Consider the following 17,029-nt stretch of genomic DNA (forward strand, 5'->3'; position numbering starts at 1 on the left):
TTCCCGCGAATGGATTATTAAAACTGCTGAGCCCATCTTAATGGCTATAAAGAAAGAACTTCTTGGGAGATAACCCATGTGTTATTAATTTGTTTTTATTTTTGTGTCTTGGAAGTTGTTTACTACTGTAGCAACCTCTCCTTATCTTAGTTTTGTGTTTTGTTGTGCCAAGTGAAGCCTCTAATCGAAGGTTGATACTAGATTTGGATTTCTGCGCAGAAACAGATTTCTATCTGTCACGAATCTGGGCTGTTTTCTCTGTAGAAAAATCATAAAAATATGCCAATTTACGTGCGTGTTCCTCAGATATGTACGCAACTTTCATTAGTTTTGAGTTTTCTGATCTGAGCAACGGAAGTATTTATTATAAATTCGTCTTTACGGACTGTTCTGTTTTGACAGATTCTGCCTTTTATTTCGCATTGCTTCTTTCGCTGTGTTGGGTGGATTTCTTTGTTCCATTACCTTCCAGTAGCTTTGAGCAATGTCCAGAAGTGTTAAGAATGATTGTGTCACCTCTGAACATGTGAGTTTTTGATTATGTACTAACCCCTCTAATGAAGTTTATGAGAAGTTTGGTGTGAAGGAAGTTTTCAAGGGTCAAGAGAGGAGGATGATATACTATGATCAAGAAGAGTGAAAGCTCTAAGCTTGGGGATGCCCCGGTGGTTCACCCCTGCATATATCAAGAAGACTCAAGCGTCTAAGCTTGGGGATGCCCAAGGCATCCCCTTCTTCATCGACAACATTATCAGGTTCCTCCCCTGAAACTATATTTTTATTCCGTCACATCTTATGCACTTTACTTGGAGCGTCTTTATGTTTCTTGTTTTTGTTTTTGTTTGAATAAATGCTTGTGTGGGAGAGAGACACGCTCCGCTGGTTCGTATGAACACATGTGTTCTTAGCTTTTAATTTTCATGGCGAAGGTTGAAACTGCTTCGTTAATTATTATATGGTTGGAAACGGAAAATGCTACATGTAGTAATTGGTATGATGTCTTGAATAACTTGATATTTGGCAATTGTTGTGCTCTTGTTTAAGCTCTTGCATCATATACCTTGCACCTATTAGTGAAGAAATACATAGAGCTTGTTAAAATTTGGTTTGCATGAGTGGTTTCTCTAGAGTCTAGATATTTTCTAGTAAGATGTTTGAACAACAAGGAAGACGATGTATAGTCTTATAATGCTTGTAATATGTCTTTTATGTGAGTTTTGCTGTACTAGTTCGTGCTTGTGTTTGCTTCAAACAACCTTGCTAGCCTAAACCTTGTATCGAGAGGGAATACTTCTCATGCATCCAAAATACTTGAGCCAACCACTATGCCATTTATGTCCACCATACCTACCTATTACATGGTATTTTCCGCCTTTCCAAAGTAAATTGCTTGAGTGCTACCTTTAAAATTCCATCATTCACCTTTGTAATATATAGCTCATGGGACAAATAGCTTAAAAACTATTGTGGTATTGAATATGTACTTATGCACTTTATCTCTTATTAAGTTGCTTGTTGTGCGATAACCATGTTCACTGGGGACGTCATCAACTACTCTTTGTTGAATTTCATGTGAGTTGCTATGCATGTTCGTCTTGTCTGAAGTAAGAGCGATCTACCACCTTATGGTTAAGCATGCATATTGTTAGAGAAGAACATTGGGCCGCTAACTAAAGCCATGATCCATGGTGGAAGTTTCAGTTTTGGACATACATCCTCAATCTCATATGAGAAAATTATTAATTGTTGTTACATGCTTATGCATAAAAGAGGAGTCCATTATCTGTTGTCTATGTTGTCCCGGTATGGATGTCTAAGTTGAGAATAATCAATAGCGAGAAATCCAATGCGAGCTTTCTCCTTAGACCTTTGTACAGGCGGCATAGAGGTACCCCTTTGTGACACTTGGTTAAAACATGTGCATTGTGATGATCCGTTAGTCCAAGCTAATTAGGACAAGGTGCGGGCACTATTAGTATACTATGCATGAGGCTTACAACTTGTAAGATATAATTTACATGATACATATGCTTTATTACTACCGTTGACAAAATTGTTTCATGTTTTCAAAATAAAAGCTCTAGCACAAATATAGCAATCGATGCTTTCCTCTTTGAAGGACCATTCTTTTACTTTTATTGTTGAGTCAGTTCACCTATCTCTCTCTACCTCAAGAAGCAAACATTTGTGTGAACTGTGCATTGATTCTTACATACTTGCTTATTGCATTTGTTATATTGCTTTGCATTGACAACTATCCATGAGATATACATGTTACAAGTTGAAAGCAACTTGAAACTTAATCTTCCATTGTGTTGCTTCAATGTCTCTACTATGAATTTATTGCTTTATGAGTAACTCTTATGCAAGACTTATTGATGCTTGTCTCGAAAGTACTATTCATGAAAAGTCTTTGCTATATGATTCAATTGTTTACTCATTGCATTTACATTGCTTCGAATCGCTGCATTCATCTCATATGCTTTACAATGGTATGATTAAGATTATGTTGGTAGCATGTCACCTCAGAAATTATCTTTTATCGTTTACCTACTCGAGGACGAGTAGGAACTAAGCTTGGGGATGCTGATACGTCTCCAACGTATCTATAATTTCCGATGTTCCATGCTTGTTTTATGACAATACCAACATGTTTTGTTCACACTTTATATCATTTTTATGCGTTTTCCGGAACTAACCTATTGACGAGATGCCGAGAGGCTAGTTGCTGTTTTCTGCTGTTTTTGGTTTCAGAAATCCTAGTAAGGAAATATTTTCGGAATCGGACGAAATCAACACCGAAAGTCTTAGAAATACGCGAAGCTTCCAGAGCACCGGAGAAAGGCCAGAGGGGTGCCAGGGGGGCCCCACACCCTAGGGCGGCGCGGCCCAAGGGGGGGGCGCGCCCCCCTATGGTTTGGGCAGCCCGTGGCCCCTCCGACTCCGACTCTTCGCCTATTTAAGCCGTCGTGACCTAAAACTTCGACACCGCTTGACGAAACTCCAGAAAGACTCCAGGGGCGCCGCCACATCGCGAAACTCCAATTCGGGGGACAGAAGTCGCTGTTCCGGCACCCTGCCGGGACGGGGAATTGCCCCCGGAGCCATCTCCACCGCCATCTTCACCGCCATCGCTGCCTCCATGATGAGGAGGGAGTAATCCACCCCCGAGGCTGAGGGCTCCGCTGTAGCTACGTGGTTCATCTCTCTCCCATGTACCTCAATACAATAATCTCATGAGCTGCTTTACATGATTGAGATTCATATGAGTTTTGTATCACTACTATCTATGTGCTACTCTAGCAATGTTATTAAAGTAGTTTTATTCCTCCTGCACGATGTAATGGTGACAGTGTGTGCATCCGTGTTAGTACTTGGTTTATGCTATGATCATGATCTCTTGTAGATTGCGAAGTTAACTATTGCTATGATAGTATTGATGTGATCTATTCCTCCTACATATGCATGAAGGTGACAGTGTGCATGCTATGTTAGTACTTGGTTTAGTTGTATTGATCTATCTTACACTATAAGGTTACTTAAATATGAACATCGCATTGTGGAGCTTGTTAACTCCGGCATTGAGGGTTCGTGTAATCCTACGCAATGTGTTCATCATCCAACAAAAGTGTAGAGTATGCATTTATCTATTCTGTTACGTGATCAATGTTGAGAGTGTCCACTAGTGAAAGTGTAATCCCTAGGCCTTGTTCCTAAATACTGCTATCGCTGCTTGTTTACTGTTTTACTGCGTTACTACTGCTGCAATACTACCACCATCAACTACACGCCAGCAAGCTATTTTCTGGCACCGTTGCTACTGCTCATACTTATTCATACCACCTGTATTTCACTATCTCTTCGCCGAACTAGTGCACCTATTAGGTGTGTTGGGGACACAAGAGACTTCTTGCTTTGTGGTTGCAGGGTTGCATGAGAGGGATATCTTTGACCTCTTCCTCCCTGAGTTCGATAAACCTTGGGTGATCCACTTAAGGGAAAACTTGCTGCTGTTCTACAAACCTCTGCTCTTGGAGGCCCAACACTGTCTACAGGAAAAGGAGGGGGAAGTAGACATCAGAGGCTCCCACGTAATTGCCACCAAGATCTGAAGCTTAGGTAAATCTCCAAAACTTAATTGGAGGCCCCATGTAATAGACAAAGACACAAAGCCGTCAAGGGTTTCAAGAACCCAAGAGGAAAAGCTCCGGGTATAATCACCAAAGAGTAATAAGCTCATGAACTTTCACTAGCTAAACATCCGTAGAGAAATCAAACCGATGCACCAAATGAAACGGCAAAAACACACGAGGTGCTCAAGTCCTTCACTCCCAAATTTCACCACAGCTACAAAATTTATGGGAGATAAGAGAGGACGAACAAAGGAGGAGACACAAAGTTTCTCCAAGATCTAGATCCAATATGTTCTCCAAATTATGAGGAGATATGATTGGTAGAATAGTGTATCTAGATCTCCTCCATCCTTTCCCTTAAATAGATGCAAGAATCATGGGAGGGATAGAGAGAAAGGAAAAAAAAATGGGTTTAACAATGGAGGAGTAAAAACAAGCTCAAGACTCTCTCAAAGGTTAGGGGACCATTAGGAAAGACGGGGCCCTTAAATAGTTCCTCAAAATGAAACCATTATTGCAGCTGCTCAGGGATGGACCTACCGGAGGTAGCACCGATAGTACTGGCTATCTGTACTACCGGGATGATACTAGTAAATACATGCCCAAAAAACAAGTGTTGGATGATCCAAACCAGTAGTAGATCGGTACTTGGTCCAATACTATCGGACTTGGGAACATCCAAACTGCCCGGAACAAAAATTGTGACAAATTTTGCGGCTGGACTTCAAATTCAATTATCTTGGGGAAAACAAGGGTTGACGACCCAAACTGGTAGTAGAATGATACTTGGTCTGGTACTACCGCATGGGAACATCCAGACATCCTGAAACAAAAATTGCGACAAATTTTGCATTCGATGATCTTGGGCTCGTTGGAATAAAAGAAAGAGCTATATAAATTAATGAAAATAAAATCATATTTCAACAACATAGGTTAATACCAAAAGATGGAAGGTTCCTCTCTAAAAGAGACAAACCAGAAAACCTTCAAAGCCCAAAACACGGTATATTGAGCATGCAAACTATGATTAAGATGAAACCAGTTTTGTTTAAAGATAAACAAATGTAATATCCTACAAAAATAAAAAAATGTAGAGGTTTAAAATTACCTCATAGTAGAACCGATTAAACTCCAACATGGAAAATGCATGAAGTTTTTCATACGACCACAAGCTCTAAAACCCCACATGAATAAGATTCAAATAACAACCAAAAAATATGGTGTGTTCAAGTATGCAAAGCTACAAGTTTCTTTAAACGATACGATCAAGTTACTCCCTCGAGAGCCCCTCTTGATAGTACAATTGTCAATCCAAAAAAACGTTCTCCCAACAAACAACAAAAGACCAAAAAATAGAAAACTTAACGACATCAAAACTTTTCCTTGTGCAATCTAATTGAGCTAGATGATGATTATCTTGAACTCCTTAATCTTGACCACATTTCTTGATTGCGCTTGGTTGGTGAAGTTTACCAGATTCCTCCCCCATACTAGACTATGGGAAATCATGTCTTTAGTAATCTATTCACATATCCATTATCACACGAAGACGTCAAGATTCAAGCATATGATCTCTTCAAGATAGCTTATCTTGAACGTGCGCTACAACCTGATCAACCTTGAATCATTTATTTTTTCTTCATAATTATGATGTCTTCAAGGTGCACATACAATTCTCACCCAATATTATTCTCTCATGACCAATCTTCGAATCACTCCTTGAATAACACATTGGTCATCACTTGATCTACTTCGCTTTCTTCTTCTTTCAACCTTGATGCCAACAAATGGTCCAACCATTTCCTATGGCCAAAAACCTTCAAGTATAACACAATGCAAAAATTAGTCTATGGGGTTGTCATCAATTACCAAAACCACATATAAGGCTCCATGCTCTTTCATAGTATTACATTTGAAATTAAAAGGAGGTAAAATACTAAACAAGCTAATGCATGAGCTAATTTATTTGCTTCCCTTGGTTCATGAATGGTTCATGAATGAACGGGATTTCCAAGAAGCCAACTACTAACTTGCAAAGAGCAACTCTAACGGATCACTTAAAAGAGGACAAAACCTTAAAATAATCGCCTTTTATAGTATTGGTCAAACTTTTATCCATTCTAGATCCCATAAATTGGCTGAATCATTACAATAATTTTCTTAAAGGGCACACGTCCGAGAACCTTGTATCTCTAGTTTCAAAGGAAAAAATTAGTGCTTTGCCATCGTGGAGCTTGCCACAACATCCATGGCATGGCGCGAAGCCAATCGAAGGAGGTGGGTCTCCTCAGAGGCTACAAGGCCAGCTAAAGGCAACTATAGGGGTGCCGGCTGGCTGGAGCCTAAGCCGAGTCAGGGAGGCAGCGGCAGAACCCTACGCGTGCTTGCTTGTGCATGGGTTTGCATGCTAGGGTGGAACGTGTGGCATGGGCATGTTCTAGCTTGCGGGCTAGCGGATCCGTAGCCTCAACTAATTTCCGGTGATTCGTAGCCGACAAGGCAAATTTCTCAACTCGCGATGTCCTACAGCCTCATGGTGGAGCTTGCTACAACATCCATGGCATGACACGAAGCCAACCGAAATGAGACGGGCCCGTTGGAGGTTGCAGAACCAGTCGAAGGCAGGCGAAGGGGCGGCAACTGGCTGCAACCTAAGCTAGGTCTGGGAGGAAGCAACAAAACCCTAGGTGTGTCTGCTTGCGTGTGGGGTTGCAAACTAGGGGCATTCTTGATGCAGGCAGGCGGATGTAGAAAAAGGGAAATGGTGGAGAGAATATAAAATAAAAATTAAATAAAAAGTTGTGGGCCTCATGCTAAAATTTTCTTGCACCCTTATTTTTTATTTAGGGATTTCTATTTTCGTGCCCTCGGGTCCTTAGTTGTACTCAGTTTTCCCCAGCCCCTTAGTTTTTCCTCAGTTTTACCCTAGCCTTTGTCTGAAGACCCGCAGAAGGAGCTCAGACGGAAGGAATCCGTTTATTTGGACGTTCTGTGCTGACGTGTTGCGCCGCGTCGTCTGTGGGGCCGCGTCGTGTGGGGCTGGTAGAAAGGGACCGCGTGGGACAGGACGAGAAGCGTTTGGTTGCACGTGAGCAGGAGCTGGGTTTTGTCTCTCTCGGCCCAAATTGGCATTTTTAAGAGCACCTTTTCCCCTCTTTCTCTCTCTGTCTTTTTCACCAAATTAGTATCAAATCTAGAGAAGCTTCTATTTCTGTCTTTCTTCAATATGGCAGCAAATCTAGTAGCAAATCTAGTAGCAAATCTATGGGGTTATTTATGCCTTTTGGCCCTCGTTTTTTGCCCAATATGGCAGCAAATCTAGAAGCTAGTATATGATAAATTCACAACAGCATAATCAGAAAACTAAGTATAATACATAAACTGCATACAGCAGCCAAAAGCAGCCAATAACGTTGTTAATGTTCACGACAAACTAAGCTGAAAAATATACAAGACGCACGCAATGTATGGACAATAAGAAGATTAGGATACCCCAGGATGAATGAATTTGTTCTTCATTCCTCCTCATATATTTCTCCGTCGCTCCAGCCGTGCATTACCCCAAGGAAATATTCATTGAACTCCTTCCGTCTGCAGTGTGAGGCCAATACATCCTCCAAACGGTATGGCCTGTGTTCATTTCTCATACCGTAGTTTCCTATTCTATCCACACGTAGTGGCCACTCATCCCAGGCCTTTGTATCATGAGAGTACTCTCTGATATAACCCAAATCCGTGTAGTAGATGCAGCCAGGTTGAAGTGTCGGGTACACTCTGGTGTCGACGGAGATACACCGGGTATAATTCACGAAGAAGGCATTACTGCCAATGTTACTGACCGGATGGAGAGAGCGGCTCTGAGTGTCCACACGGTACACCAATGGTTTGCCCGCCAATGCCACGCTGACCAACAACACAAGTAGCAGATCACCATCAGACTTCACAAGGTAGAACTTCTGATGTCCAAGTTCTGGAAATGAAATTAGTGTCTCCATCTTGACAGTGCTCGCGCGCTGCTGCAAATGTACATTGGTGCACACTATTCTTCCGGACTCAAAATTGTCCGCAGCTACTGCATACAGTTCACCATTGAACGGGGTAATACAACGCAGACAATGGTTCTTGATCGAAAATCTTCCTTCTCCCCAATCTTCATATATATCCTTAGTTGGAGTGCTCTCATCGACCCAACCAATTTCTGGCGGGTAATGTGCGGCAACGAAGATCATAGTCGGGGATTTGATTACAGCGACTGAATTCAGAAAACAGATGGCATCTGCGCCTCAAACATAGTGTTCGATTTCTTTGTGAGTGGGTTCGAAGCCGTATCTTGTGCGGCGGGTTCTTCTGGGCAAGCACGATGACGCCACGGCAAAAGCCGACGAAGTAGTATCTAAAATATATTGATAAAGATAACATTCAGCACTAAGATGTTTAAGATTGAAAATAAAAAGGTAGATATGGAGGAATTTGAACCTTGTATGAACTTCCGATAGATCTATGGTGACGTAGCGTGATGTGCCGAGTTGGAGGAAGGTGAACTCAGCGACGCGTGGAAGGGCGTGGTCTAGCATGATCCATTCGTCCAGATGCACGTCGGGCTCAGGCAAACCGGAGCGCCAATTTCTGCTGAACTTGCCTCATAGCTGAGTAGGTGTCGGCGTACTCCTCGTTCGCCAGTAAGCATTCGCCGATCTTGTGAAGTGGTCCATCAGCCGAGAGAGAGGCCCAGTTCACGGAGGCGCCGCGCTTGGATGCGCCGCCCTCGGCGGCGACGCGCTCGGCGGCGACGGGCTCGGTGGCGACGGGCTCGGTGGCGACGGGCTCGGAGGCGACGGGCACGGAGGCGACGGGCTCGGAGGCGACGGCCGCCGGCGCATTCTTCTTCTCCATCGCCGGCAGGGTAGCGTGCGTACGGCGGTTGGGGTTTTTTCGATTTGGAGAAGTTGATGGGACGTGAGAGGGGTGGTTTCGTGCGTGAGCGAGAATGAGACGACTGTGTGCAGAGGGAGGGAGGGGCTTACACGTCCTAAATGCGACCGGCGTCCTACGCGTCCACTATTTGCACGTCTGCACCGCGACACGCGTCAACAAAGGCACGTCTACCACTTCTGCACCGCAACACGCGTCCTCGGGTCTAACCTTGGAAATTTAGATATACTCAGGTATACCCCCGAGTCATATACTAGCATTTTTCGTGTGCTCAGTTTTCGCCTTGAGTGCTAATACTGGCTAGTGTAATATACTCAGTTTTACCCTCAAGTGGCTGGTCAACAGAGAGTCAACAAATGGGATTAACTAGTTAAATGAGTTATTTAATGTGCAAAAAATTCCGAAAAAGAGTGGCACTTACTCATGGAGTCTTTACCACAAATTGCCACTTCTGAAATCATAGATAAATCCTAGATAAATCAAGTTTCACCACAAATTGCCACTTCTCAAATCACCTAGTAGCTATGAAGGTGCATGGTTTTCCATAATAAGCCCTACCCAAAACAGCTTTCCCCAAAACATACTTTGTCTGAATGAGGCCATAATTTTCACACTCATGTAGATTTGTATTGCAAATAGTTTGAGGTAGGCCAAGATGGGTTTCATTGTACAAAACACACATTTTCCATTTTTTAAATCTCATATTTGAATCCCTTAGTCTGTTTACTACTCACTTGCCCTTGGTTTCTTGATACTACTCAGTTTTGCCCTCTCCCTTCACAAACTCTCACAGACGCCCAACATTGCCCTGATTGGTCTAGCCCATGTCACGCGGATCGTGCCCGCCGATCATTGATCGTATGATCTAACGGGCAGGATAACCCCTATCTCTCTCTCTGGTCGGGGCCACCACCCTCTCTCTCTCTGTCGTCGGTTAGCTTCACGCAAAGTTTGGTTTTCTGCATTATTTTTCACGAGCTAAATTATAAACTCTTTTTAGGCATTACTTTTCACGCAAAAAATGATAAACCATCACCGATTTGTTGTAGCCATTACTTTTCACGCAAAAAAATGATACACCATCACCCATTTCGTGTACCCATTACTTTTCACGCAAAAAACGATAAACCATCACCGATTTTGTTGTAGCCATTACTTTTCACGCAAAAAATGATATACCATCACCCATTTCTTGTAGCCATTACTTTTCACGCAAAAAACGATAAACCATCACCGATTTTGTTGTAGCCATTACTTTTCACGCAAAAAATGATACACAATCACCCATTTCTTGTAGCCATTACTTTTCACGCAAAAAACGATAAACCATCACCGATTTTGTTGTAGCCATTACTTTTCACGCAAAAAAATGATACACCATCACCCATTTCGTGTACCCATTACTTTTCACGCAAAAAACGATAAACCATCACCGATTTTGTTGTAGCCATTACTTTTCACGCAAAAAATGATACACCATCACCCATTTCTTGTAGCCATTACTTTTCACGCAAAAAACGATAAACCATCACCGATTTTGTTGTAGCCATTACTTTTCACGCAAAAAATGATACACCATCACCCATTTCTTGTAGCCATTACTTTTCACGCAAAAAATGATAAACCATCAACGATTTGTTGTAGCCATTACGGTAAATGATAAACTATCACGAATTACCATTTCTTTTAGGCATTACTTTTCACGGTAAAATGATAAACTATATCACGAAGTTCCATTTCCGTCAAGATAGTCCGCATTACTTTTTTGTTGAGATATATACCCCCACAACGGTCATCTCCTCCTTAAATTATTGTGTAAACCCCCACAACGGTCACCTCCTCCTTAATTTATTGTGTAAACCCCTACAACGGTCATCTCTCCCTTATAAACACCCACAACGGCCATCCCTTGTGTCAATAGGTTCTGCCTCTCTCTTCTTCGTTCACATACACTTGATCATCCATTGCCATGGCTTCCACGTCTCGGACGCGGAACGGAAGGGGAAGGGGAAGGGGAAGGGGAAGGGGAAGGGGCGGCCGGGGTGGTGGATCATCATCATTGCCACCACCACCGTCGTCAACACTGCCATTGATCATAGAGGAGTTCTTCATCGTCATCTATGAAGACCCTTTGGTCAAGAAGGTACGTATGCGTTCCCACATATATGATGCATGTGATTAATTATGGGCATGTTCTAAAAAACCTTTAATTTCAAACGATCGGCGCTCGATCTCTTTGCAGGCACTCCCAAAAAAGTTTGCGGACTATCTTGACGGCCAGGAGCCAGCTAAGGTGTATCTGCGAGCAGCTGACTGCGGTCCTCGTCTCTGGACCGTGGAGGTCCTATTTGACGGACAAGGCCGGATGTATCTCGACAAGGGCTGGGAGAATTTCGCCATCGCGCACGGTGTGGATTTCGGCTGCTACGTACACTTCAAATATGAAGGCGATGATGTGCTCACAGTGAAGGTGTTCAACGGAACAATGTGCAGGAAATACTACTACTCAGACGACGAAGATACTGACGATGAAAGTGACGACGACGTGAAGCCATGCATCCATCCCCTTTAGAGATCTAGCTATTTTCTATATATTTAGAGATCTAGCTATTTTCTATATATTATGCACAATGTTTAGCATAAGAGTCACTTTAAATTAAGCTACGAAAATAGTCACCTGCCATGGGCTGAGGCGGCCCCACAGAGCGGCTCTATATTATATTCTCTAAATAAATAGACAACCCCAGCGGTCATTGGCTGCGGAGGCCCCACAGAGCGGCAATATATGATTTTCTATAAATAGAGCTTCAAATATATGTCTTTTCCTGAAAAATAGACGACCCCACTGGTCATTGGCTGCGGCAGCCCCTCAGAGCGGCAATATATGACTTTTCCTGAAAAATAGATGACCCCACTGGTCATTGGCTGCGGCAGCCCAATAGAGCGGCCCCATTTGTCAGCACGAGACGGGTCAGAGAGGAACTGCCCTCTGTGCAGCCCCACCCGTCAGATTAACGGTAACGGTAAGGCCTCTGACCTGACGGCAACCCTCCCGTCCGAGCGTCTGCGAGGGGTTTCAAACTAGAGGGAGGGGAAAACTGAGGAAAAACCAACGAGCTGGGGAAAACTGAGCACAACTAAGGATCCGAGGGCACGAAAATAGAAATCCCTTTTATTTATCTACCCTCGGACCAAAATTTTGTACCATGAAATGTTTTAAGGTCCAATGTAAAACACTTTTACAATGCATGAAAGTGTATAGAAATCATCAAAAATTTCTAGTAGTCATAATTACTAGGAAGGATTGATGTGACGGTACGACTACGCCCAAAGATTTGCATTAGGAAAATTGGAAAACTGCTAGGAAAATAAATACAAAAGAGAAATTATTGACCAGTTAAGTACGGGGTTGATGCTGAGAAATAACCGCGGAATTTCATCTGAAAATTTTCTTAAAAAAACAAACAGAGAATTTATTGTTCATCATGAGGCAATAGGTTGATGCTGAGTGCAACCGTGTCTTGGGTTGATTGGTCAAAACAAGGGCCAGTGGAGCGCTGTGAGGCCATAAATCTATTGTGTTACATCCAAGAGTTTGAGCAACCATAGTGCCAAGTATGTGCTTCGGCTAGAAGTCGGAGATTCGAAATTAGGGCATGTACAATTGGCTGATGTGAGCTTTCACTTAGTACATTTATCACATTGGATTTTTATTTAGTTGGAAGAGAGAGAATGAATTCGAAAAAAAGATAAGATTGTCTTTTCTTTAGCTAATGGCTCATCTCTTAGACTACTCATAGTAAGGAGTAGCGTAGTGTTATGCATACAACACTACTTTATGTTATTACCTTCATAATGCATAATAACTTAGATGTAGTATCATACATAATTGTATTAATTAGCTTGTAAACTCATTTTATCTTGAAAAATATGATGATATAGTAACATAGCTAGTTACCATTTCTCTTTATTTAATGTCATGTCATGTCATCAAAATGTTTAGTTAGAAATACATATAGTTGCATATTACTGTCTTAGTTACTCCCACTATGAGTACCTAGTATGAAATAAGAGGAAACTATTTTTCTTCATTGTATCATTTTTCTTTACTTAGCCACACAATGTTCTATTAAATTTTTAATTAATTCTTAGTTATTGCTAGAGTGTCAATAAAAGATATACACATCGTATCACTTATATTTATTGTCTTCTCTAGATGATATGGACTAAGAGAAAACTTGTTTTCCCATCATTGTATATACCCTTACCTTTGTATGGTGCTTATTATTAATTTTGTATCTAGATGCGTTTATTGTCCATGCGAAATCTGCAACGGCTAATATGGAACACATGTCCACAAAAAAGAAAGAACCTTCACAACAACGGGATTTTCGGGCGAGCTTTTCATGGTCTTGTGTGGGTCGAGCTGGATGAAGATGAACCTTCTGTATTTTTGAACCGGGCATTTCTATTTATATGAAGTCTTTCTTTTAGAAATATATATATCTCGTCTTTTTGTAGTGATGGATGATGGATATAAAAGGAACTTGTATCGTCAAAAGGAATATCTTCTTGCTTGAAACGCGTCATCCCTATAAAATCTCAACCTACTTCCTTCGGTCGTTAGTTTCGTTGAAAATCGTATCTCGCGTTGGTCGACGAGATGGGAGCAAAGCCGCTGCTCACGGCGGCCGTGCTGCTGCTGATGGTCGCCGCGGCGGCCGCCATCTCGGTGGAGGACGCGGCGCCGGACAACATCCAGCCGCTGTCGACGCTCAACCTGGCCGCCGCCAAGGTCGCCATGGACTCCGCGTCGGCCATCCACGCCTCGCCGGATGTGCTCGGCAAGGACGTGAGTACACACAACCTGCGCGTACGCACGCTGATGCATCAGCTGTGTTGTTTAATCCAGTCGCTGCTCTGTGTTACAGGGTGAGGATTCTGCGTGGGTGACGGTCAACTTCACGACGCCGTCGCCGTCCTCGGACCACTGGATCGGTCTCTTCTCCCCTGCCGATTTCAGGTGCTTATGCAAACGAACTTACAAGTTACAACCTGTGATCACTAGTTAGTTAGTATCAGCTGAAAACAGTTAATTATTACGAGATCTGTTTATTCCATGCAACCTGTGATCGATCGCATCTGCAGCTCGGGCATTGGGAGCACCAAGGTAGCAGGGCAACAAGATGCGCTTCCAGGGCTGCCCATGGCTCCCATCAAGGTCAGTGGATAGGCAGACCCAGCCGGCAATAGATGCCGCGCAGTGACGACCAACTGATTCAAGTTCATGTGTACTCATCTCATCGTGTTCGATCCTATGGTCTGTTGCAGTACAAATTCGGCAACTGCGAGCCGGATTTCCTCAGCACGGGCAGCGGAAACACCAGCTTTCTCGTCATCAACCAGCGGTATGACTACGCCTTCGGGCTCTTCTCCGGTGGCAAGGACAATGTAAGCCTAGCTTTTCTCTGCCGTCGCCCTGCAATGTCGTGAACGATGATGTAAAGAAATATTCAGACCTGATCCTGTGTGGCGCTGCGTTATTTTTTGCAGCCAAAACTTCTGGCTGTCTCCAACAAGATCTCCTTCGCGAACCCGAAAGCCCCGGTGTTCCCTCGCCTATCCCAGGGAAAAGAATGGAACGAGGTGGGCTAATTGACAAATTAACCAAAGATATGGATCTTGCACTGTGTTTTCTAATGTGAATTGTTGTTGATTCTGAATGGTGAATGCAGATGGCCGTGACTTGGACGAGTGGGTACAACATCGGCGAGGCATATCCCTTCGTGGAGTGGAGGATCAAAGGCGAGGAGACCTCCAAGCGGACGCCGGCCGGCACGCTCACCTTCACGCAGAGCCATCTGTGCGGTACGTACGGTTCAGAGTTCAGACTTTTAGAGCTACAACTAGATGATTGTCATTCAGATTCAAAACAAAAAGAACAATTGCCTAAGTACTGAGGTGAACAATTTTAGGTAACCCGGCTCGTGGACAGGGCTACAGAGATCCAGGCTTCATCCATACCGCGTTCCTCAAGGACCTGTGGCCAAATAGAGAGTATGAACTTGAACAATGAGTTCAGAAAACGATTACATCTCCATAATTTTCTAGCTGTAATCATAGATCTGGTGTTTTTGTGCAGGTACTCATACCAGATTGGGCACGAGCTACAGGATGGGACCGTGGCGTGGGGCAAGTCCTCCACCTTCCGCGCGTCGCCGTTCCCTGGCCAGGCTTCTCTTCAGCGTGTCGTAATCTTCGGCGACATGGGACTCGTAAGAATATAATGATGAAATTTCAGGTGTATCCTATCCATTGCTATTAGAAGTTAGGCACTGATCATGGTGGTCTTGTACTGCAGGGGGCAAGGGACGGCAGCAGTGAGCTTGAGGGGTTCCAGCCCGGGGCACAGGTGACCACCGACCGGCTAATCAAGGACCTGCCGAACTACGACGCCGTGTTCCACATCGGAGACCTCTCGTACGCGAATGGCTTCCTCGCGCAGTGGGACCAGTTCACTGCGCAGATCGAGCCCATCGCCTCCAAGGTCCCCTACAATGTCGCAAGGTTCGTACACTGACCCCTGAATCTTTGCAAGTTCAGGTGCATTTGTACTCAGAGATGTGTGCGCTGCAGTGGCAACCACGAGCGGACGTTCATGGACACGGGCGGGTTCTACAACGGCAACGACTCGCACGGCGAGTGCGGCGTGCCGGCCGAGACCTACTTCTATGTGCCGGCGCCAGCCCACCGCGGCAAGTTCTGGTACGCCGCCGACTACGGCATGTTCCGCTTCTGCGTCGGCGACACAGAGCACGACTGGCGGCCGGGGTCCGAGCAGCACGCGTTCCTCGACTCGTGCTTCGCCGGCGCCGACCGGAAGCACCAGCCGTGGCTCGTCTTCCTGGCGCATCGCCCGCTCGGCTACTCCTCCAACGACTTTTACGAGCAGGAGGGCTCCTTCTCGGAGCCCATGGGCCGCACCCTGCAGCCGCTCTGGCAGAAGCACCGCGTCGACCTCGCCGTGTACGGTCACGTCCACAACTACGAGCGGACGTGCCCCGTCTACGAGAACACCTGCACCGTCAAGGGCAAGGACGCTCAGAGCAGCTACTCCGGCGCACTCGGCGGGACGATCCACGTCGTGGCCGGGACCGGTGGCGCCAAGCTCAGGACCTACGCCGGCGGGGCCTGGCCGCAGTGGAGCGTCGCCAGGAACGAGAGCTTCGGCTACGTCAAGCTCACCGCCAGCGACCACTCCACCATGCGGTTCGAGTTCATCCACAGCGACGACGGTGCCGTGCACGACGCGTTCAACATCACCAGAGACTACAGGGACGTCATGGCCTGCGCCGTCGACAGCTGCGCGCCTCACACATTAGCCAACTAGCTAGGTAGCAGAACTTCCTTTTCATTTTTTTAGTAGAATTAGGAGGATTTATGTGCGGATGTAGTGATCTAATTTACATAGAAATCAGCCGTTCCATAATCGATTTCGGAAGGCACGCACTATAAATCCTGCTTGTTCTTGTGCACGGTAAAGCTGTTGTACACGTGGCCATCGGACCGCCTGTGCTCGAACTTCAGCATCGTTTCATCATTGCCGTCAGCTTGCCGAAACCATGCGTAGTTCGGGTGTGTTTGGTTTGAGCCCCAACCAGCCCAACCAAAATATTGGCATGACCAATTCTAAGGCATAACCAAAATTTTGGCAAGTCATTGTTGTTTGGATTGCAGCCACTATGGCTGCCAATTTTTTTTTGCCAAAATTGCTAGGCCTTCGTTTGGTTTGCACCAAGTAACTTGCCACACATTTGATAACTTATACTATTAACTAGTGTTCCATTCGATTCCAATTAGTAACGAGCGAACTGAAATGTCGCCAAACATTAAAATGATCATGGATTTGCCTGCAAAACTAAAAGGACGGCCAAGCATGACCCGCGATGGCTCAAAAAAAAAGC

General features: G+C 44.5%; 1 protein-coding gene across 1 annotated transcript; it reads left to right on the top strand.

The window, feature by feature from the left end:
* The first annotated feature begins 13,728 nt into the window (after positions 1-13,728).
* Positions 13,729-16,531, top strand: LOC127302294 (probable inactive purple acid phosphatase 27). Its single transcript, XM_051332702.2, has 10 exons — positions 13,729-13,917; positions 13,997-14,088; positions 14,214-14,286; positions 14,397-14,516; positions 14,619-14,711; positions 14,801-14,933; positions 15,041-15,122; positions 15,208-15,340; positions 15,427-15,632; positions 15,702-16,531. The coding sequence occupies exons 1-10, from the start codon at positions 13,729-13,731 to the stop codon at positions 16,453-16,455; spliced, it is 1,875 nt and encodes a 624-aa protein (XP_051188662.1). The 3' UTR covers positions 16,456-16,531.
* Positions 16,532-17,029: the final 498 nt, after the last annotated feature.

The sequence above is a fragment of the Lolium perenne genome, chromosome 5, assembly GCF_019359855.2.
Source record: "Lolium perenne isolate Kyuss_39 chromosome 5, Kyuss_2.0, whole genome shotgun sequence".
Classification (NCBI taxonomy): domain Eukaryota; kingdom Viridiplantae; phylum Streptophyta; class Magnoliopsida; order Poales; family Poaceae; genus Lolium; species Lolium perenne.